Genomic DNA, 23,079 nt, shown 5'->3' on the forward strand with positions numbered 1-23,079 from the left:
GAGCCATTGTTTATTGATTACATGTTTCCCCAGTGGTTAAGAATCTGCCTGCAATGCTGGAGACTTGCAGGAGATGTCGATTTGATCCCTGGGAGTAGAAGATCCCTTGGAGAAGAAAATGGTGATCGACCCCATATTCTTACCTGAGAAATCCCATAGACAGAGGAGCCTGGTGAGCTACTGTCCATGGGGTCACAAACAAGAGGGACATAGCTGAGAGACTAAACAACAACAACAAAATTGATTACATAGGCACTGTGCCTGAGAACATAATATATTATCTATGTTGTCTTTAAAACAGTCTGGTGTGGCAGGTGGTATCCTCATTGTATAGCGAATGCTGAGGCTTAGATGACTAGTAAGTGACAGCAAGGATTCGAACTTAACTAAATTTGTCTAACTCCAAATTCTGTGGTTTTAAGCATGATGTTATATTGTATAATACCTCTTCCTCTTCAGGGAGTAGTAGTAATAGCTACTCTTTGTCACGTATTTATATCAGTACTATGTGGCAGGTGTTTATAGAGTTATATTCTCTTTGATTCTCACAATCACCTTGCAAGGTAGTTGAAACTGAGCTGCAAGGAGTCAGATAACCTGCCCAGCTGGTGAGTGAGAAGACAGAATCAGATCTGTGTGGCTCTTTCCATGGTACTACCGTTCTTCCTCCCTTTCTAATAGTTGATTATGGTAATTTCTGTTTGACAAACTCACCCTGACTTATTTGTAATTCCTTCTGAGATGAAGCCCAACATACCCTTGGAATTCTGGATCTGGCCTTGCTTTTGAACTGTGTCAGTCAGTTATTAACTGTAACAGGCCTTTCTTTTCTTGTGACATTCCAGTGCTTGCTCTACAGGCTGCAGCTGTTAAGGCTTCCCCTCTCTCCCTGAGACCTCATCACCCACATGGGCTCTGTGCAGGCCTTATCTTATCTCCCATAACATGAGAAGAGGGGTGTCCAGCAGAAGCCTCTCATATGCACCGGTCGAATTTCACTACAGCTGGTCTCTGCATCTCCTCTCGTGACCCCTCCTCACCTGTATTTCTGTCTGCATCCCTTTTTCTCCTCTGTCTCCCCTCCACACACACACTGGGACCTTCTTTGAGCGCTACCACAGCTCAAAGAATTTTTTTACTTGACACATAATAAATCTCTTTAGCTGCCATCATTTTCTTGTCTCTTTAGACTAATAAACTTCTAAGTGTTTAGATCTGCTATCTCTTTTCTCCTTCCTCTAAAGCAGGTTACAAAACAGTATGTTATATCAAATTCCATTTTTGTAAAACAAATTACTTATCTATTAATATTTGCAAAGAAGTATCTAGAAGCATACTCCTAAATGATGTCAGGCTATCTCTGGGTGGTCGATTTTAGGTGAAGATTTTTATCTTTATTTCTACTCTTCTGTAGTCAATACATATTACCTACGTAAGCAGATAAAGGAGAAAAATAACTTTTCCTATTTAGAAATAGTACATGTTCATTATACAAACATTATAGAACAGAATAAAAAGCCAAATTACTTGCAATTCTACAGCTCAGAGTTAATCACTTAATATTTTGGAGTCTTACCATTTAGCTCATGTATATATAGATATACATTTGTAATACTGGGATTATATCACAATTTTGTAAACTTGATTTCTCCGTGTTATGTTTTTGTGCAACACGTAGTTTAGATGTCTGCATAAAATGACACAGATATTAATACCATGACTTACTTAACCATTCTATTATTGTACATTTGTGTTGTTTTGAATTTTTTAATTTTACAATTTAGTTAGAAGAGTTCTATCTAAACCTCTGATTATTTACAGTAGATGCCCAGGATTGGGAGTTAAAGGGTATGAATTCAGGCTTCTGCAGCATATTGTCAAATTAATTTCCAGGGAGGTTGGGCCAATTTGTTTCTACCAGCAATATCTGTTAACTACAGTGTGTTGCTTCTGTGAGAGAGCAGTAAAGACACTTTAATTGCATCTGTCTGTTTCTCCTGCTAAGGCAGGGATGCTGCGTTCATCAATATCCAATAATGCTTAGTGTATAGAAGGAATGCAAACATTTATTGAATTAATATTGTCTTTTAAAAAATTCCTGCCAGTTAATCTCAACTTTTTTCGGTGCTTGCTTTTTACAAAAATTTTCAGTTTAGTTTACATATCACAGAATTCACTCATCTTAAGTGGAACTCACTGCAGTGTTCTTGCCTGGAGAATCCCATGGACAGAGAAGCCTGGCAGGCTACAGTCCATGGGGTCGCAAAAAGTTGGACATGACTGAACTGACTGAGGACACACAGTAAATTTTTACAATTGTGCAATCAATACCACAATTTAAATTTAGAACACTTTCATCTCTCCATCTGCCCCTCCTCTCCCTGTGCTTGTTTGTATTCATTTTCTACTTTTTCCTGGAACCTAGGCAACCACTGATCTGTTTCATGGCTCTATAATTTTGCCTTTTCTAGAAATTTCATATAATGGAATTATGTAGTCTTTGGTGTCTGGCTTCTTTCATGTAAAATGGTATTTTTTTGGATTCATCTGTGTTGCTGCATGTATTAATAGTTCTTTTGTTTATTGAGGTATAACTGACAGAATAAATTGCTTATATTTAAAGTGTACGATTAGTAAGTTCTGACTTTTGTATACATCTATAAAACATCATATCGAGATCATGAAAATATCCATCCCTCCCATGAAAGTTTTCTCCTGCCCCTTTATAATTACTTTTGCCTTACCAAGGTAACCACTGATTTGTTGTCATTATAGATTAGAATGCATTTTCTAGAATTTTCCATAAATGGAATCATACAAGATTGGAATATATTTTTGTCTAGCTTCTTCCACTTCACTTACAATTCATCCATGTTGTGTTAGTCAATAGTTCATTCTTTCTGTTGCTGAAGAGCATTCCATTATATGAATATACTGTATTTTGGTTATTAATCTACCAGTTTAGTGGATATCTGGATTATTTTTACTTTGGGGCTACTATGAATAGTGCGGCTATAAACATTCATGTACAAGTCTTTGGGTGAACATTTTTCTTGGGTAGATTCCTAGGAGTGGAATTGCTGATTCATATGACAAATGTTTGTTTAACTTTTTAAGAAACTGCCAGACATTTCCAAAGAGGCTACATAATTTTACATACACATCAATCCAATATATGAGGGCTCCAGCTTCTTCACATCATTGCCAACTGGTGGTTTTAGTTGTTCTAGTGGCTGTGTATGTATCTCATTGTGGTTTTAATTTACATTTTCCTAATGACTAGTGATATAGAGCATCTTTTCATATATCTATTTGCTGTTGGAACCTCTAATTTAGTTATTGTTTAACCAAATTTTTGTCCATTTAAAAAATTAGGTTGCCTTTTTTATTAGTGAGTTGTAAGTTCTTTATATATTCTGGATGGAGTCCTTAACAGGATGTTGTGGAAATATTTCCCCCCAGTGTGTCTTTTTCATTTTCTTAGTGGTGTCTTTGAAGAGCACTATTTTTTAATTTTGAAAGAAGTCCAATGTATCAATATTTTATTGCTCTTGCATAACTCAGGGTCACAAAGATTTTCTCCTGTGTTTTATTCTAAAAACTTTAGGATTTCAACTCTTGTATTTATTGAGATCATTATTATTATTTTGGCTGCACTGTGCAGCTCGAAGGATCTCAGTAGACAACCAGGGAATTTGAGATACTTATAAAAATAAGTATACATAAGTATATGGTGTGAGATATGGATTGAGGTTTTCTTTCTTTCTTTTTTTTTTTTGCAGAAGGACGTCCAATTATTTCAGGTTCATTTCTGAAAAGACTACCCTTTCTCCTTTGGTTGAAAATTAATTGGTCGTATGTATGAGTGTCTATTTCTAGAGTGTTTCATTGGTTGTGCATACTTAAAATTCTGGGACTTCCCTCATGGCTTAGATGGTAAAGAAACTGCCTGCAATGCAGGAGGAGATCCAGGTTTGATCCCTGGGTTGGGAAGATCCCCTGGAGAAGGGAATGGCTATAGACTCCAGTATTCTTGCCTGGAGAATTCCACAGAGGAGCCTGGTGGGCTACAGTCCGTGGAGGTCACAAAGAATTAAACATGACTGAGTGACTAACACACACATACTTATCAATTCTACAGTGCCTTGATGGTTGTTTGCTTTCTAAAAAGTTTTGAAATCAGGTAGCCTAAGTTCTTCAACTTTGTTCTTTTAAAAAAGTGTTTGGCTATTCTAGGTATTTTGCGTTTCCATATAAATTTTAGGATCAGTTTGCCAGTTTTAACGAAAGCCTGTAGGGAATAGGGAGTGGGTTAAATCTTTAGATCAATTTGGGGAGAACTGACATTTTAAAAATACTGAGCTTTCTATTATAATATTATCTGGATCTTCCTTAATTTTTCTCAACACTATTTTGCAGTTTTCAGTGTGCAAGTATGTTCTTTTGTTATATTTGTGTGTTCTTTTGTTACATTTATTATACATATATAAGTGTTCTTTTGTTATATTTATTCCTAAGTATTTTTCTTTTTGATGCTGTTGTGAATAATTATTTCTATTTGTATTTCTCTATTTGATTGTTCATTACTAGTACATGGAAATACAACTGACTTTTATATTCTGATTTTGTATTCTGAAGAAAAATGAAAGTGTTAGTTGCTCAGCCGTGTTCGACTCTCTGCGACCTCATGGACTGTAGCCCACCAGGCTCCTCTGCCCTTGGAATTCTCCAGGCAAGAGTACTGGGATTGGTTGCCATTCCCTTCTCCAGGGGATCTTCCCGACCCAGGGATCGAACCCATGTCTCCCACATTTCAGGCAAATTCTTTACCATCTGAGCCACCAGGGAAGCTGAGACCTTGCTAATGAATTTATTAGTTCTGGTAGCTTTTATGCGGATTTCTTCATATTTTCTACTTAAAGTATATATAACCTAGGGATAGATTACTTTCTTTGCAGTCTGAATACTTTTAATGGTTTTTTTTTTTTTTTTCCTTGTCTTAATGCACAGGATAGGACCCTCAGTTACAATGTTGATTAGAAATGGGGAGGAACAGAAGCCTATTTTCCTTGCTCTGGATCTTAATGGGAAGGCATTCAGTTTTTCACCATAAGTATAATGTAAATAATGTAATTATAGATGTCTTCCATCAGGTTAAGAAAGTTCCTTTCTATCCTTACTTGGGTAAGAGAGATTTTGAATGGATGCTGGATTTTGTCAAATGGCTTTTTTTGTGTCTATGGAAATGATCATGTGCTTTTTGTCTTGTGTTGTATTAATATGGTTTATTATATTAATAGATTTTCAGATGTTAAGATGGCCTTCCATTCCTGGGGTAAACCTACTTATAGTGTATAATCTTTTTTATATGTTGCTGGATTTGATACTTTTAATATTTTGTAAAAAGTTTTATATTGATTTCATAAGGGATATTGGTATCTTTGTCTGGCTTTGGTATCAGGGTAATACCAGCTTTCTAAAATTAGTTTTGAAGTATTCCCTCCTATTATTTTCTGAAAATATTAATGAAAGATTGGTATTATTTTTTTCCCTTAAATATATGAACCATTTGGACCTAGACTTTTCTTTTGGGGAGAACTTAATAACTTATTTAGTGTCTTGATATGGCCTATCCTGATTTTCCATTTCTTCTTGAGCTGTTTTCTTTTTTTAATAGATATAATTAAATTTATTTGAGTTGATTTTGGTAATTTGAGTTTTTAGATGATTTTGTCCCATGTCATCTAAGATGTGAAACTTACTGAGATAAAGCTGTTCATAATACTCCTTTATAAGTATGTTCTATAGTATCTATAGTGATGTATCCTTCTTTATCCTGATTTTAATTTATTCCTTTCTCTCTTTTTCTAAAGCTTTCTGTTTTAAAATATTTTCAAAGAAACAACTTTTGATTTCATGAATTCTTTCACAGTATTTTCCTATTTTCTATTTCATGGATTTCTACTCTGATCTTTATTATATCCTTCTTCCTACTTCTTTTGGGTCTGATTGGTTCTTACTTGTTAGCTTAAGATGGAAGCTTATCTTACTGATGTTAGAACTTTCTGGGTCATAAATATTCCTCTAAGCACTGCTTTAATTGCACCCCACACATGGATTTTCATATCATCTTTTATTTTCATTTGTTTCAGGACAACATCAAATTTCCCTGCAGTGTCTCCTTTGACCCATGTGTCTTTAGAAATGTGTTAATCTCTAAACATTTTGGGGTTCCTAGATTTCCTTCTGTTATTAATCTGAAACTTTATCCTATTATGATCAGATAACATACTTTATTTGAATTTATTGAATCTTTTTTTTTTCACCTAACATACGGTCTTTCCCGAGGAAGTTCCATGTGCATTTGAGAAAAATGTATATTTTGCTACTGTTTTGTAGAGTATATATGCTGGTTAGATCAAATACACTGACTGTGTTGTTCAAGTCTTCTGTGTCTTTAGTGATTGTCTCTACTAGCATCAACTACTGTAAGAGAAGTGTTGAAATCTTCAACTATTAATTGTTGAATTGTTTGACAATTTTTGTTTTATGTATTTTGAGGCTGTTGTTAGGTAAAAATAGCATTTAAAATAGTTATATCTGGCTACTACATTTTACCTTTTGGTGAAGTGGGAATTTTCATTGTTATTTCCTGGTGAAATTTCTATCTTTTGATGTTTTAGAATTGGTTAATAGTCATGTTCTTAACTATTGATTTTGAAGATTCCAATAATGAAAGAACATTATTGATGATTCAACCCTATGCCTTTTGATTGTGATACAGAATTTGTCACTTTTAAAATATACTGAAATCTATAATTCCCTTATAAATTCTCCCATCATTTTTTTGCTTTTAAAGTATTTATTTACATTCAGGTATTAGCTTAATATGTACTTTTTTCAGTCTGCAGAGAGTCAACATTTTACTGACTAGACTTCTTGACACAGTATCATATACTACATTGGTACATAAATCTTCAGTTTTGGCATGGATCCTATAAGGAGTTTAATTACTATAGCTTTGGATTATGCATCCCCTGTGCCCTAACATACCTATGATTCTTTTCAGAACTCACTTCAGTTCTTTTGTATTTATTGTTCAATATGAGTTTGAGAATTAGTTGATCAAGTTCTATAACATATTTGGGGGGATTATATACAATTTTAACATGGAGAATGATCTTTGTAATTTTTAGTGAAATTTTATATTTTAGTCATATATATTTTCAAGTAACTTTTTTTGTTGCTATCACAAATAGGATTTTCTCCCTATTATATTTTTAGCTAGTTATTTCTGGGGTATGGGATTAATACCCTTTACCCATTAAGGAGGTGTTCTTTTTAAGTTTGCTTAGTTTCATTTTTTCCAAATTAGAAAATATATTTTATCACATGCCTTCAAAGAATCAGTCTATCTTTTCTTTTCTTTTCTTTCTCCTTTAATCTGTTAATGACAGATTTTGTAAAGTTGAACCACTTGCACTCTTGGGATAAAATCAACTTACTTATGATGTATTCTTTTACACATGTTGGTAGATTTGACAAGTTAATCTGTATTTCAGTTTTTATATCTGTAAAACAGGGATAAAGCATCTACAAGATACGAGTTTTGCAATTAAAATGAATTAAAATATTCAGAATGGTGCTTGGCACAGTATGCTTTCTGGTTGTGTATGTATAAATTAAAAGATTTATTTTTTGTTTGAAATACAGTTGTTTAACTTCTTTTCATGTACTTTATTTGGGTCTATTTTGTCATCCTTTTTCATGCATATTGAGATGACAGCCTAATTTATTTCTTTCTCCCGTGTTTATATCCCACATATTTTAATAAATATAATGCTTTTATTGCCTGGTTCTAAAAAAAAAACCTGTAATTGGTTTTTTGATCTTCTCTGTAGCTTAACAGTTATTTTAAGATATATTTAATTTTTCAAAAAATTTTTTTAACTTTCCAGATATGTGTGTTTTTGTTGTTGTTGCTAATTTCATAAGTAACAAATATGGCCTATATGTTAGTAGTTTTTAAAAATGTGATATCCTTCATGCCTTAATAAGTAGGCGCTGCATTGCGATGGCTCCATATCTGTCGGTACCAAATTTCTGAGTACCCCATGAATGTTTACTAATTCTATATTATGCATTTTTTGTCCTATTTGATTTGTTGGGTTTTATATGACTACGGGATTGTCAAGTTTTCTTTTGTATTTCTATCAGATTTGCTTTTTGTATTGCATAAAGTTGGTGACTTGTTTTCACGGCCAACTGCTGAAATACTGATGTTTCTTTTAAAGCTTTCAATTCTACTTGTCTCATAAACATTACTGTACCTGATTTCCTCTTATTTACTGTTTATTTTACTGTTGCCTCTGTGTTAGGTATGAATCTAAAGAATAGTGTACAGTTGGATTTTTAATCCCTTCTGAGTTTTGTGATTCATACTATATCTGGACTTATTTTGTCTATTTATTTTGTACTGTCTTTGTCTTTTTGTCTCCTTTATACTGTAGTGAACATCTGCTATTCCTTTATCAGCATGTGTTTCCCCTTTTTTGACCGTCATGTTCAAATTTCCCAAATTTTCCTTGAGAAAACATGTGGTTTGGATGAACTTGAACTTCTGTCCAAGCTAATTTCTAGGTCTGACTCCTTCTAGAGCTGGTTCAGGGACTAGACCCAAAATAAGCCAATTACAGCCAAACAAGTCCTGGGCTTTTGTAGAATCTGGTGGGAAGGGACTTGCTCTTTTATTTGAATGTAAAGCTATCATTTTGCCACCACATACTAAAAACTTGCTGAAGAGTGAAAGAATGAAAGAAAAGCATTACCTAAGAGGTTAAAGAGAGACAATCTAAGTCTCTGAAGTCAGTACTAGCTCCGGACTTTTCAGTTCTTTGAGCCCACAATTTCTTTTTTGCTAAGGCTTTGCTTTTCCTTTATGCCAATGTGAGTTAAAGTCACTTCTTACCAAAAGAATACTGGTTAAACACACTTGTCTTTTAGTAGACTGAGTTTTCTATATACAGATTTTTTTTCCAGTTAAATAGTCTACTGTCTTTTTCTGAAAATGATTAGAAAGTTTTCCATTTAATATTTACTTTTAGTGATTTTCCTTAAAAAATTTAACAGAAATTTTAACTGTATAGTTATCATTATAAAAATATAAATTTATCAGTGTCTGTACTCTCCATTTTAATAAAGATTCACCCTGACCTTTTACTATCTGTTAATGGTATCTATAAAAATTCTAAGGATGCTATGCTATGCTAAGTCACTTCAGTCGTGTCCGACTCTGTGTGACCCCATAGACGGCAGCCCACCAGGCTCCCCCGTCCCTGGGATTCTCCAGGCAAGAACACTGGAGCGGGTTGCCATTTCCTTCTCCAATACATGAAAGTGAAAAGTGAAAGTGAAGTCGCTCAGTCGTGTCCGACTCTTAGCGACCCCATGGATTGCAGCCTAACAGGTTCCTCCATCCATGGGATTTTCCAGGCAAGAGTACTGGAGTGGGGTGCCATTGCCTTCTCCAAATTCTAAGGATAAATTTTGCTAATTTTGTTGTTTCTTGTATCCCACTATTCCTCTAGGATATATTTACCTTGTTGCTGAAGAAAACCCTTTAATATTTCTTTCAAAGATTGTCTGTGGGTGGTAAACATTTTTGCATCTCTTGATGTCTAAAAATGTTTTCATCTGTCCTTTACATTTAAATAGGAACAGAATTCAAGGTTCAAAGTAATTTTTAAATAAATGCTGTTTCTTTTTATGTTTATATTATGGGCATTTTTTTTTTCTCTCTAGTAGCTTTCCAGTTCTATCTTTTTATGTACTGAGATTTCACTCTAGTACAGGAATTGGGAAACTGCAATCTGTGGTCCAAATCTGTCTCACCACCTGTTTTGGTATAATAGCCCATGAATTGTTTTACCTTTTTAAATTTCAAAAAAAAAAAAAAAAAATCGAAGAATACTTCATGACGTTAAAATGATCTGAACTTAGTATCTTAGTGTCTGTTAAAAATTTTATTGGAACACAGCCACATTCATTTGCTTACATATTAGGGCTACTTTCCCAACACAGTGGCAGAGCCAAGTAATTGTGACAGAGATTGCGAAGCCTAAAATATTTATTACCTGGCCAGAAAAAATTAGCTGACTTCTGTTTCTGTTTATATTTTTATTTGTTTTAATAGCTAAAATTCTGGGAATTATCTGGCTATTATTTCTACTGGTTTCTACAAGAATTTCTTACTCCTGTATTACAATCAATATTATAGATAAAAATTTTTTCAGATGTGTCCATTCTGTTATCACATCACCCAATGATTGTGTTTTCTTTCATTTAAAATTTTATCTGTCTAAAAATAGACAGACTTCTCTGGTGGTCTAGTAGTTGAGACTCTGCGCTTCCACTGCAGGGGGCATGAGTTTGATCCCTGGCTGGGGAACTAAGATCCTGCATGCCACACAGTGGAGCCAATAAAAGCAAATAGTAAATATACCCATCTTGATGTCTAGTTCTGATTGCTGTAGTGAGTCCAGGGTTAAAAGTTCTTTCATTTGCTGAGTATTTTGTTGGGTGGTATTTGTCTCCTTTACCGTGTACTGTTGGCCCTGCACTGGCTGCTCAGGAGAGAGCAGTGTGGACCTGCTGGTACTTTACATGAGAACGGGGGACGGATGGGCCATGCATGTCTGAGGTTATTGATACTTCTGGCAATCTTGATTCCAGCTTGTGCTTCAGCCTGGGATTTTGCATGATGTACTCTGCATATAAGTTAAATAAACAGGGTGACAATATACAGCCTTGACGTACTTTTCAGATGTGTCCAGGAGAAATATCAATAACCTCAGATATGCAGATGACACCACTCTTACGGCAGAAAGCCAAGAGTAACTAAAGAGTCTCTTGATGAAAGTAAAAGAGGAGAGTGAAAAAGTTGGCTTAAAACTCAACATTCAAAAAATGAAGATCATGGCATCCGGTCCCATCACTTAATGGCAAATAGATGGGGAAACAATGGAGAGAGTGACAGACTTTATTTTCTTGGGCTCCAAAATCTTTGCAGATGGTGACTGCAGCCATGAAATTAAAAGACGCTTGCTTCTTGGAAGAAAAGCTATAACCAACCTAGACAGCATATTGAAAAGCAGAGACATTACTTTGCCAACAAAGGTGTGTACAGTCAAAGCTATGATTTTTCCAGTAGTCATGTATGGATGTGAGAGTTGGACCATAAAGATAGCTGAGCACCAAAGAATTGATGCTTTTGAACTGTGGTGTTGGAGAAGACTCTTGAGAGTCCCTTGGACTGTAAGGAGATCCAACCAGTCCATTCTGAAGGAGATCAGCCCTGGGATTTCTTTGGAAGGAATGATGCTAAAGCTGAAACTCTCATACTTTGGCCACCTGATGAGAAGACTCACTGGAAAAGACCCTGATGCTGGGAAAGATTGAAGGCAGGAGGAGAAGGGGACAATAGAGGATAAGATGGTTGGATGGCATCACCAACTCAATGGACATGAGTTTGAGCAAGCTCTGGGAGTTGGTGATGGACAGGGAAGCCTTGCGTGCTGCAGTCCCTGGGGTTGAAAAGGGTCGGACATAACTGAGTGGCTGAACTGAACGGGGCCATGCTGCTCCAAGATTCCATTTTTACTGCTTTTGTCTTTCCTTTAAGAGTAGGATGGGATGTATAGGGTTCAACCTACCTGGATTGAACCTCCCTTTTGCTCTTGTTTTCAGTCATATTAAGGTATGGATCATCTTTAAGTACTGCTCCCTTATCTGTGGCAATTATCTTTCTCATCTTCTGGCAGAGAACCTAAGCTCTGGCTCCCTCTTCAATCTGATTCCATCTGCTGTCCTGTTAGTCCACTGAAAGCTTCTCTTCTTACTTCAGGTGATGCTCTGTATTTCTTATTTTTATATGGCATGAGAGACTGAAAACTACAGGATGCTTTGTTTACCACCTTGAAATGAGAAGCTACTCTATATTATTGTAATACTTTTGGGAAGTCTACTGAGGTTTTGTTTGTGGCCTAATATATATTTTGTAAATAGTCTCTGGACAATACACCACAAAAATATTTTCAGGGAATAATTTCCTATGGATGCAAATAACAGGTTTCAAATTCTCCTTTCCTTTTGGAGTTTCTGCTCCAAAAATTTGATGTTATCAGGACAGCTTTTTGGGGGTGGTTAGTTGTTTTTTTTTTTTTTTTTAAGTCTATTTGGCTGCTATGGGTCTTAGTTGCAGCACGTGGGATCTGTAGTTGCAGGATCTTTTTTATTTTCAGTTGTGGCACAGTGGCTCTTAGTTGCAGCATGCAGGATCTAGTTCCCAGACCAGGAATTGAACCCAGGCCCCTGGCACTGGGATTGTGGAGTGTTAACCACTGGACCACCAGGGAGGTCACTGTTTAGTCTTTTTAAATTCAGCTTTTGTTACCATTCTATAATGGAATTGTTTTATTTTTATAAGTGAGTTTGTTTCACTTACGTTCACTGATCAACAAGTATTTATTTTAGTTCTGTCATCTTTATGCTGCATGGTGTGTGTTTTTCTTTTTTGTGCACACATGTTTTCTGATTGAATTAGAATATTTAGAGATTGGCTTTGGTTTTTCAAGTGTTTACTTTAATTAATAGTCTTAAACCTCAACTTGACTTACCAGCTTTAGAGGGGAGCCATTGAGGACCTGCTAATGAAACTTACACACACGTTTCTTCCTCCACTCTACATCCCACTTTGAGTTATATTATTTTTTCCAGAATTCTATGTTCTGACCCTATCTTTTATGTTTAAATGGACTGAACACTCACTGTTATTTCTTTTCCACCATGGTCACTCCATTTCTGGGATCCTTATTTTGGCTCATCTCTGTTTTATGATTATGCCCTTTTTAAACAAGAGCTCATGGGTGCTTTATTCCTTTCAGTTTTTAGAAAATTCCCATTTGCGTTCTCATGCTTGAATGTCATCTTAGGTTAGTATAAAACTTTAGGGTATAGAATTTCTTTCTCTGAGAGTGTTATAAATATTGCTTCATGATCTTTTCCGGTATTCATTTTTACTGTGGCAGTCTGTGAGGCAAGGTTGATATTTTTTCCCCTCTTACCTGGTGACGTACATTTTTAAAAAGCTGAAAAAGTCCCCCAAATAATCTTTGAATTCTGTTAACTTCACCACACATTTGTGGGGCCAGTCATTAACATACGGTGTGACTTCTGACCTTTCAGACTCAGGTCTTCATTTCAAAAAAACTTTTTATTATCTTTGAATTTTTTTTCTACTTCATTTGTTCTATTGTCTAGTATGTATAAGTTAGATCCCTTTTGTTTTCCTTACATATACCTAATTTTCTTTCTGATAACTTTATTTTGTTCTTTCTGTTTCACTAGATCTTTTAAGGCCTTTTTTCATATTCCTATTTTTTCCTTGATGGTCAATAATTATACACCCACAAAATGATTTTTTAATGGTTAAATGGGATTGAACTGTGTATATGTATGATAATTTTATTAATCTTATTACTTAGATTGTCTCTGGGTTTCACTCTTATAAACATCTGCACATGTTCTTGACAGAAGTGATATTGCTTCATAAGAGCAGTAAGCTTACCCCAGTTCCTAACTAATGAAACTCACTGACAAAGAATTAAGTCATGCCTGTGAATAGAGCTGCTCCTTTGGGTTTTGATGATGTTGTCATCTCCTGGTCCTTTTAGGCCTAGGGGTGACATGGCTCCCCACCATTGCTAATTCTGGGTATCTGTGTCATTTCGTATTGGCTTCTCTAAAATCCTCCTATGTATTTGTAAGTTTGCTATCTGTTTGCTGTGTGTGTGTGTGTGTGTGTGTGTGTGTGTGTGTGTGTGCGCGCGCTCAGTTGTGTCACACTCTTTGCAACCCCATGGATTGTAGCCTGCCAGGCTCCTCTGTTCATGTAAGTTTCCAGGCAAGAACACTGGAGCGGGTTGCCATTTCCTACTCCAGGAGATCTTCCCAACCCAGGAATCAAACCCGCACCTCTTGTGTCTCCTGTACTGGCAGGAAGATTCTTTACCACTGTGCCACCTGGGAAGCCCTATCTGTTAGCTACATCCTAGAAATTTATCCCACAGATGTATAAGATGAAATATATAAAAGATTATTCACTACAACCTTATATCTCTTAATATTTCACTATTTTCACTATAATGTCTGTGAACAGAGGAATCTAAGATAATGGTGTAACTATACAGTGGAATATTATGCAGTTATAAAAAACTTAGCACATTCACTGAATATATTTATGGAATAATCGCCAATTTATTGATTTGTTTTTCTTCCAATCTTCAGTTCTTCTTTTATTAATTTTTTCATACACTCAGGGATCCCCAGATATTTATGCTGCCTCATTTATACCTCAATGATCATAAAATACAAGTATTTAGCTCACCATGATGTTCTCCCAAGCTTTGTTGTTACTGTTTTTAGATTTGTTGAAGTTTGATACAAAAAACTGGACACACTTAGTGAATATATCTTGATGATTTTGGAATATGCATATATCTGTCATATCATTACTACACTCCAGGCACTAAATATATCCATTACTTCCAGACATTTCCTTGTGTTCTTTTTTTTTTCTTTTGTAGGAACACTTAACGTAAGATCTATCTTCTTAATATATTTTAAACCGCACAATACCATATTTTAACTATAGATACTGTGTTGTACAGCAGGTCTCCAGAACTTATCTTATGTAACAGAAACTGTATAAAAAGTGTGGAAAAAGTGGAGAACCAAATAGTATGCTACCATATGTGTAAGAGAAAAAGTGGAGAACCAAATAGTATGCTACCATATGTAAGACATACATACATACACAAATGTATATGTGTATTTGCTTTCATACACATATACATATGTATAAAGAGAGAGTGTGTGAGAATGGGAGGGAACAGGATGGAGCATGCTTGGAAAGGCACATGAAGTGATAATAGTGGTTGCTTCCGGGGAGAACTGAGTAGCAGGAAACTTATTATTCTTTAATTTGAATATTAAATGAGTATACTGCCTATTCAAAAAAGTATTACATTAATAATGAGGATTGACTGAGAGCCTTACAGAAACAGTGACTATAAAGGAACTACTAAAGAAATCACTAGAAGGTGAAAACAGCCAACAAAGTACAGTTACTGAAATGTTCTAAGTAGTAAAAGTCTTGGATAATTTAATTTCTTACCATGGTCCCTTTGTAGAAGTTAACTTCTTATTCAGAGTTGAATGCACAAAACCATGTCTGATAAAGGTTTGTTTTGATGATCATAATGGTCTTTATTATTTAAAAGAGCTTCAGTTCTCCTGTGTTTATAGGGTTTACTAACATCCCTAACAGAGCAGTATGACTGCACAGTGATCTCCATTTTCAGTGGAAGGTACAACTTCTTTAAAGGAAATGGCACATGAGAAGACTTTTCATAAAATCAGTGAAGGGAAGAGAATACTGCCGGGGGAATATTCACTCAACTAAAATTGGGTTAAAATCATTCATTTTTATGATATGACAAAAATCTTGATTTTTTTTAAAGGTGATCCTAATGTGGTTACCCCTGTTAAAAAAGACACAGGGAAACTTACTCACCCTTCCTGGAACTGTGCTTGGGCAGACTCCTCTGCTACAAGGGTCTCATACTCTTCAGCAGCAAACCTGTCCCAGTCGGAGGGCTCAGGACTGTCATTCTCAACATCCTGATTGGGAAGGGGATGGCCACAGGAAACAGAATCAAAAACAAATATTGGAGATAGGTCATCACAAATTTTTACATCCTGAAAAAACCTATGTGAAAAATGTTTTATTTGACCCCATGGACTATACAGTTCATGGAATTCTCCAGGCAAGAATACTGGAATGGGTAGCCTTTCTCTTCTCCAGGGGATCTTCCCAACCCAGGGATTGAACCCAGGTCTCCCACATTGCAGGTGAATTCTTTACCAGCTGAGCCACCAGGGAAGTCCAAGAATACTGGAGTGGGTAGCCTCTCTCTTCTCCAGTGGATCTTCCCAACCCAGGAATTGAATAGGGGTTTCCTGCATTACAGGCTGATTCTTTACCAACTGAGCTATCAGGGAAGCTCTAAACATTAAAAGAGGTACTAAAGTCACACTCCTAAACTGATTTTCTACACCTTGAATCACAAAATTATTAAGTACTCTCCATCAGCTGGACTGTTTGGGTCTAGATTCTTCAGCCTTATAATCAGAGACTTTTCTCTAGCCCCTTCTCCTCTCGCACTTGGCAAAGCAGCGATCTGGAGTGACCTGTGGTTTGCATATGCCCACCTGAAATGTGGCTTCCCCGGTGGCTCACATGGTAATGAATCTGTCTGCAATGCAGGCAACCTGGGTTCGACCTCTAGGTTGGGAAAATCCTCTGGAGAAAGAAATGGCAACCTACTCCAGTATTCTTTTTTTTTTTTTTTTAATTTATTTTTTATTTGAAGGATAATTGCTTTACAGAATTTTGTTGTTTTCTGTCAAACCTCAACTTGAATCAGCCATATACCAGTCCACTATTCTTGCCTGGAGAATTCCATGGACAGAGGCTACAGTCCATGGCGTCACAAAGAGTCAGACACAACTGAGCAGCTTAAACTTAACCTGAAATATACCATCCCTTCCTCTAGTGAATTTTTATTGCTTCCTTCACAGCCAGCTTGGATACCTTGCCATCTGAGTTACCTTCTTAGAAGCAGCCCTTCTCCCCCTAGTCATTTCCTTCATTGTACTATGTGGGCCGGGCTGCCACCTTTTGTTCTCCTGCCTTTGTCATCTCTATACACCCGTTCTTTTTATATACTGAGTTATCTCTATATAACCCCCAGTGTCTCTTCAACACAGTACCTGGAATTTACTGAGAACTTACTAATAGCATTCTTTGAAGACTACAATGTTGATAATTACTACCTCTCAGAAAAAAGAGGAAAATTTAAAGTAAAATTTGTAATACAAATAAAAAAACGAAGGGGGAAGAAAGTATATATTTTCTTTTCCTTCTACAATACAGACTGCATCTTAGATTATATGTTCTAGGTAAAATGATGTTTTTCCATAATGAAATTGGGTTAACATTGCCCTAGGATGTAAAGTTAGTAATGCTAGAAGAACATAAGTACCTTAATACTGACTATATCATGTGTTAATTACTGTAATCCATTTGAAGAACTTCACCCCATCTTTTAAACATATCTGAAATTGCTATGCATCTTAGATTTATAATTGCTTTTTCTTGCTTAAAGGTATATAAAATAATGGGACATTTTAAACTCAGTGAAATATAATACTGACTTTAGGCTAGTGATAATGTACCTTGATATGCTCCAAGTTCTGGTGCAGAGTATTTGTTTTTAGAAGCTGGTCCTTGTATTCTTAACTATTAATATTTAGGTCAAACAGTTATGCAACATATGGAAGATAAAAGACTGAGGAAGTTTCCTGTAGTGTATGTACTCAATCAGTTCTTTTCCATCAATATAGTTTTTACTCTTTTAACAGGAATATTCTGCTTTTTATTTGTTTGGTTTTTTCCTGGATGTGGGTTTTCTGAGAGTCCACAGGTTTTTGTGTATAGGGAAGGCAGTTCACGGCTCTTCAGCTGTAGAATGACTTCAAACTGATGTCATGTACAGTCATCATTACTGCTTGAAAAAGTGTTAAATTTATCTGAAGGTTGTCTATCTTTGAGGGCATCTAGTTTTCATTACCATGCTATCCCGAAATTGAATGGTACAGTTAAATCAAGACCAGTATATACTCTGTAACAGAGATGTATCTATTGATGTAGTTTTGAAAGTGAGAAAGACAATTATTTCAAAATTTTCTGTAACCAGTTTCTATGTATATGGAAGTACACAAAACACAATTCATTCAATGAAAGGCAGATGCAGGTTATTACCTACACTTGAAGATTAGCTGTGTGAAGAGATAGGCTCTGAGTCCTTTATTCTTTCTTTTCAGTATGTTATGAAATATTTTAAATGTTAGCCTTTTTAAATACCAAAATTCCTGCAGACAGAGGCCACTTTTATCTGAAGCATAGAACCCCTGATATTGGATCCCTCAAAGAAGTTAAAACTATACTGGTACCTTCTGGACTGCAAAGGGATCTCTCTGTTCATGGTCTAAGTATTTCTCCAGATTAAAGAAAGTGTCATAAAAGATGTGAGCCATTCTGCATCTCTTCAGGTCTCGTAGAGTTATTTTGCCTGTGTAAGAACAAATCTGGTAAATTTCAAAGGCTTTTTTCGAAGTGAAAAAAAAAAAACTTTTACTGAAGTTTAAAGGATATATGCATATGCTTACTTGATTATAAAAATTTGATGTTTCTTGAGGTAAAGTTCACATAAAATTCACCATTTTAACCATTCTAATGGTTTTTCACGCATTCACACTGTTGCACAAGCATCACCACTATCACATTCCGTGGCATTTCCTTCACCTCCAAAGGAAACTGTACCCATCAAACAGTCTCACTCCCCTCCCCTCTGCAATCCCCCCCAACTGGCTACCACTAATCTGCTTTCTGAATTTGCCATTGTTAGTTCTATGCCAACAATAAAGGAGAAACTTAAATATTTCTGTATTTAGCAAGCCTGTATGGAAGACTGGGAAGTTAAATAATTTAGAACAATCCAGGATTACAACCCCCACTCTGTTACGTAGATGGACAATGCAACTTGGCTCTTTATTCAGTCTTACCATCACTGGCTGGCTTTACCAGGTCAAGCATCTGGCACAACAAATCATGGAATGGCAAGGGCTCAATGCCCATGGCTTCCATCCGTTCACACTGCTCCTCGTAGAAGTATTCCAGCTCGTACATGGAGAGCACTCCATCCCCATCCACATCCATACAGCGGAACCAGTACTCAATGCTAGGGGGTAAGGATACTCATTAGCAATGGCCTGTTAAAGCTCTTTTATTCACTCAGATTTATTACTGCTTGTTTCTTTTAAAAGTTATATATGAGTATACTTTAGACTTAGACATAGTTTTACAAAATTTATTAGAAAAAATGGCAGTCATCTTTTTAAATTTTCTCTTCCCCAGATCCAAGCATTTTCAATACTTGCTTATTTTGGTTTTTATCTTTACATTTCAGTTAAGATGTCTATATTGTTCCTTTCTTGTATTTCTGATTTAAGGACTGTGGTTTACTTTTGCACTATGAAAGATGAGGTTTCAGCTCTTTTGCTACTCATTCCACCTTACCCACATGCCCTTTCTAACCTCAGCATAGATAAATTACTCAACATTCAGAGTTTATAACTTTATATTTTCCTTTTATCTCTTTTATTTGTTTAGTTTTGAGATATAGTACATGTTACTAATTTAACTAATTCAAAGGCTTCTGCCAGCTTTCTATGTCCATAATCAGCCCCATTGGGTATTCTAGCAATTTCATTTCCTTGAAATCGTTTTCAGTTCCCTCTAACCTACTCCAATCTGGGCTGGTTGATCTCTAGGCCTGATTTACAGTTTCACCCTAGGGATTCCCTTCACCTTTCTCCTGTTTCTTATATCTCACATTTTCCTCATTCTTGGTTTGCTTCCTTGTTTGGTATAACACATTCTTCAGTATCTTCCTAAACAAGGGAACATAGCAGGTACATTTTTTAGATGTTAGATCATTGAAAATACCCTTTATCTACCCCCTAATGTGGTTGGTATTTATACAGTTATGGCTTGATGGTTCTTTCCTTCAGAATTTTAAAGGCACTGACTCATTGTCCTCCATTTATCCATTGTTGTTGAGAAGTCTAAAGCCACTGATCCTTTGACTGCAACTTGTTTGTTGCCTTCAGAGGTTTCTGAGTTCCTGGTGTTTTAAAATAAAACTGATGAAGTGCCTTGGTCTGGATCGAATTCACTTTTGCTGGGCTCAGAGCCTCCTCAGTTTGGAAACTAGTATTCTTAAATTCTTGGACATTTTCTTAAAATTGTTTTGTTTCTTCTCTGCTTCTCTTTCCCCTTATCCACTCTCTTTCTGGAACTCTTGTTATTCAAATCAGCATGGTCCAATATGGTGACCACTAGCCATATGTGGATAACCCAATTTGAGATATCTCTTTTTTTGTTTTTAATAAATTTGTTTTCTGTTAATTTTTATTTATTTATTTGGCTGTGCCGGATATTAGTTGCAGCATGTGGGATCTAGTTCCCTGACCGGGACTGAACCCGGTCCCCCTGCATTGGGAATGCAGAATCTTAGCCACTGGACCACCAGGAAAATCCCTGGGATGTCTTTAAGTGCAAATACAGATTTTGAAGACTTTGTAAGAAAAAAACAGTAAAACATCTTATCAATAGTTTTCTACTGATTACATACGGGAAAAATATTTTAGATATATGGTATTAAATAAGAGATGTAAGTAAAATTAATCCTGTGTTTCTTTTTACTTGCTTACTGTGGTTGCTACTGCTGCTACTGCTAAGTCGCTTCAGTTGTGTCCAACTCTGTGTGACCCCATAGATGGCAGCCCACCAGGCTCCCCCATCCCTGGGATTCTCCAGGCAAGAATACTGGAGTGGGTTGCCATTTCCTTCTCCATCTTACTGTGGTTAATTTTACTTAAAAAATTAAAAAAAAACATATTTAAAGTAAAAATTGTATGTATTTAAGATATATAACAAAATAATGTGATATAGACAGTGAAACAATGACTACAGTAAAGCTACTTAACATAGCATCTCCCCCACAATATTACTATTTTGCAGGATAGTAGGGATGTAGAGGACCTGAAATCTACCCTCTTAAGTGAATTTTCAGCATTTAAAACAATATTATATTAAATGTATAGTGATTATATTGTACATTTGATCTCTATATTTATTCATCCTGTATAGCTGCAACTTTGTACATTGGGTCAGCATCTCCTTTTTCCCTCACACCCCCTGCCCCTGGTAACCACCATTCTAAAATGACAGGATTTCCTCCTTTTTTGAAGGCTGAATAAGATTCCATTGTGTGTGTATACATATACCACATTTTATTTATCTATCCATTCTGTGAGAGAGATTTAGCTTGATTTCATATAATGCTTAACGAACAAGGGAGTTCAGGTATCTCTTCAAGAGACTGGTTTCAGAGTTCTGGTTCAAGATGGTCAAATGGGAACTTGCCTTCTCCCATGGACGCACCTATATAGCTACATATGGACCAATTTCTTCTGAAAAAAACCCTAAAAACTAGCTGAGTGATTTCTATATTATTGGAAAAAATGAGAAAAAACTCATATTTAGTGGATAGGAGATGCTAAGACACAGTCTTGCTGTAAACCCCAGCACACTGACCCACAATTAGGAGAAACTGGAAATCCAGAGCTTTTCCTCAAGGAGCAAAGAGTTTGAATCCCATGTTGTGAACCCAACTTTTAAGACCTGCAACTGAGACAACTACCCTCAAATCTAGCTTTTTTCCTTCCTTTTAAAAAACTGAAGCCTAGTTGACATGTAATATATTAATTTCAGGTGTACAACATAGAGATTTGACATTTGGATACATTATGAATTGGTCATAATAAGTCTAGTAACCATTTGTTACCAAAGTTATTACTATATTATTGACTATATTCCCTATGCTATATATTACACCCCTGTGCCTTATTTATTTTATACCTGGAAGTCTGTACCTCTTAATTCCCTTCGTCTATTTCACCCAACCACCCGTTTACCCTCTGGTGACCTCTACTGTGTTCTACTGGTGTTCTGTTTAGTTTGATTTTTAAATTCCACATATAAATGAAATCATATAGTATTTGTCTTTCTCTGTCAGACCTATTTCACTTAGCATAATACCCTTAGAGTCCATTCCTGTTGTTTCAAATGTCAAGCTTTCCTTCTTTTTTTATGGCTAAGTAAAATTCCATTGTGTGTGTGTGTGTGTGTGACATCACCTTTATCCACTTACCTATTGATGAATACTTAGGTTACTTCCATATGTTGGGTCTTGTGAATAATGCTGCAGTGAATGTTGGAAAGCACATATCTTTTAAAAATAACATTTTTATTTTCTTTGGGTAAATACCCAGAAGTGAAATTACTGGATCATATGGCAGTTCTATTTTAAAATTTTTGAGGAACGTCTACACTGTTCCATAGTGGTTGCACCAATTTACATTCTCGCCAGCATACAGGTCCCCTTTTCTCCACATCCTTGCCAGCACTTGTCACTTGCTGTGTGTTTGCTAACAGGCCTCCTGAGAGGCGTGAGGACAGCTGACTGTGGTTAGTGTTTGTGCTACACTGATTAGTGATGCTGAAGGCCTTTTATGTGTCTGTTGGCCATCTCTATGTCTTTCCTGAAAAAGCATTTATTCAGGCTTTTTGCTCATTTTAAAATCAGGTTGGATTTTTTGATACTGAGTTATGTAAGTTTTTAAAAAAAATATTTTAGATATTAATCCTTGTAGATAGATCATCTACAAGTATTTCCTCCTATTCAGTAAATTGCCTTTATGTTTGTTGATGGTTTCCTTTGTTGTGTAAAACCTTTAAAACTGATATAGTCTTATTTTTTATTTTCCCTGCTCTTGCCTGAGGAGACAGATTAAAAAAAATACTGTTAAGTCTAATTTTAAAGAGTATACAGCCAATGTTTTCTTCTAGGAGTTTTTTTTTTTATGGTTTCAGATCTCACATTTAAGTCTTCAATCCTTTTTGAGTTTCTATTTTGTATATGGCATAGAGAGTGATCCACTTTCATTCTTTTGCATGAAGCTGTCAAGTTTCCCAGTATCATTTACTGAAGACACGGTCTTTTACCTATTGTATATTCTTGGCTCCATTGTGTACATTCAGTTCAGTTCAGTCGCTCAGTTGTGTACGACTCTGAACCCCATGGACTGCAGCATGCCAGGCTTCCCTGTCCATCATCAACTCCTGGAGTTTGCTTAAACTCATGTACAGCGAGTCATTGATGCCATCCAACCATCTCACCCTCTGTTGTCCACTTTTCCTCCTGCCTTCAATCTTTCCCAGCATCAGGGTCTTTTCCAATGAGTCAGTTCTTCGTATCAGGTGACCAAAGTACT

The 23,079-nt window shown here is 35.9% G+C and overlaps 1 protein-coding gene across 6 annotated transcripts in view; it reads right to left on the minus strand.

Annotated features, from left to right (window-relative positions):
• The window catches only part of PPP2R3A (protein phosphatase 2 regulatory subunit B''alpha), a 223,965-nt gene that overhangs the window by 10,923 nt on the left and 189,963 nt on the right, over positions 1-23,079 (minus strand). For all 6 annotated transcript variants that reach the window (XM_025291381.3, XM_025291375.3, XM_025291369.3 and 3 more), the window contains 3 exons: positions 18,745-18,920; positions 18,133-18,251; positions 15,632-15,738 (listed from right to left, as the gene is read on the minus strand). In XM_025291381.3, the coding sequence (XP_025147166.2) occupies positions 15,632-15,738; positions 18,133-18,251; positions 18,745-18,920 (402 nt within the window). The remainder of the gene's footprint in view (positions 1-15,631; positions 15,739-18,132; positions 18,252-18,744; positions 18,921-23,079) is intronic.

Source organism: Bubalus bubalis, chromosome 1 (assembly GCF_019923935.1).
Source record: "Bubalus bubalis isolate 160015118507 breed Murrah chromosome 1, NDDB_SH_1, whole genome shotgun sequence".
Classification (NCBI taxonomy): domain Eukaryota; kingdom Metazoa; phylum Chordata; class Mammalia; order Artiodactyla; family Bovidae; genus Bubalus; species Bubalus bubalis.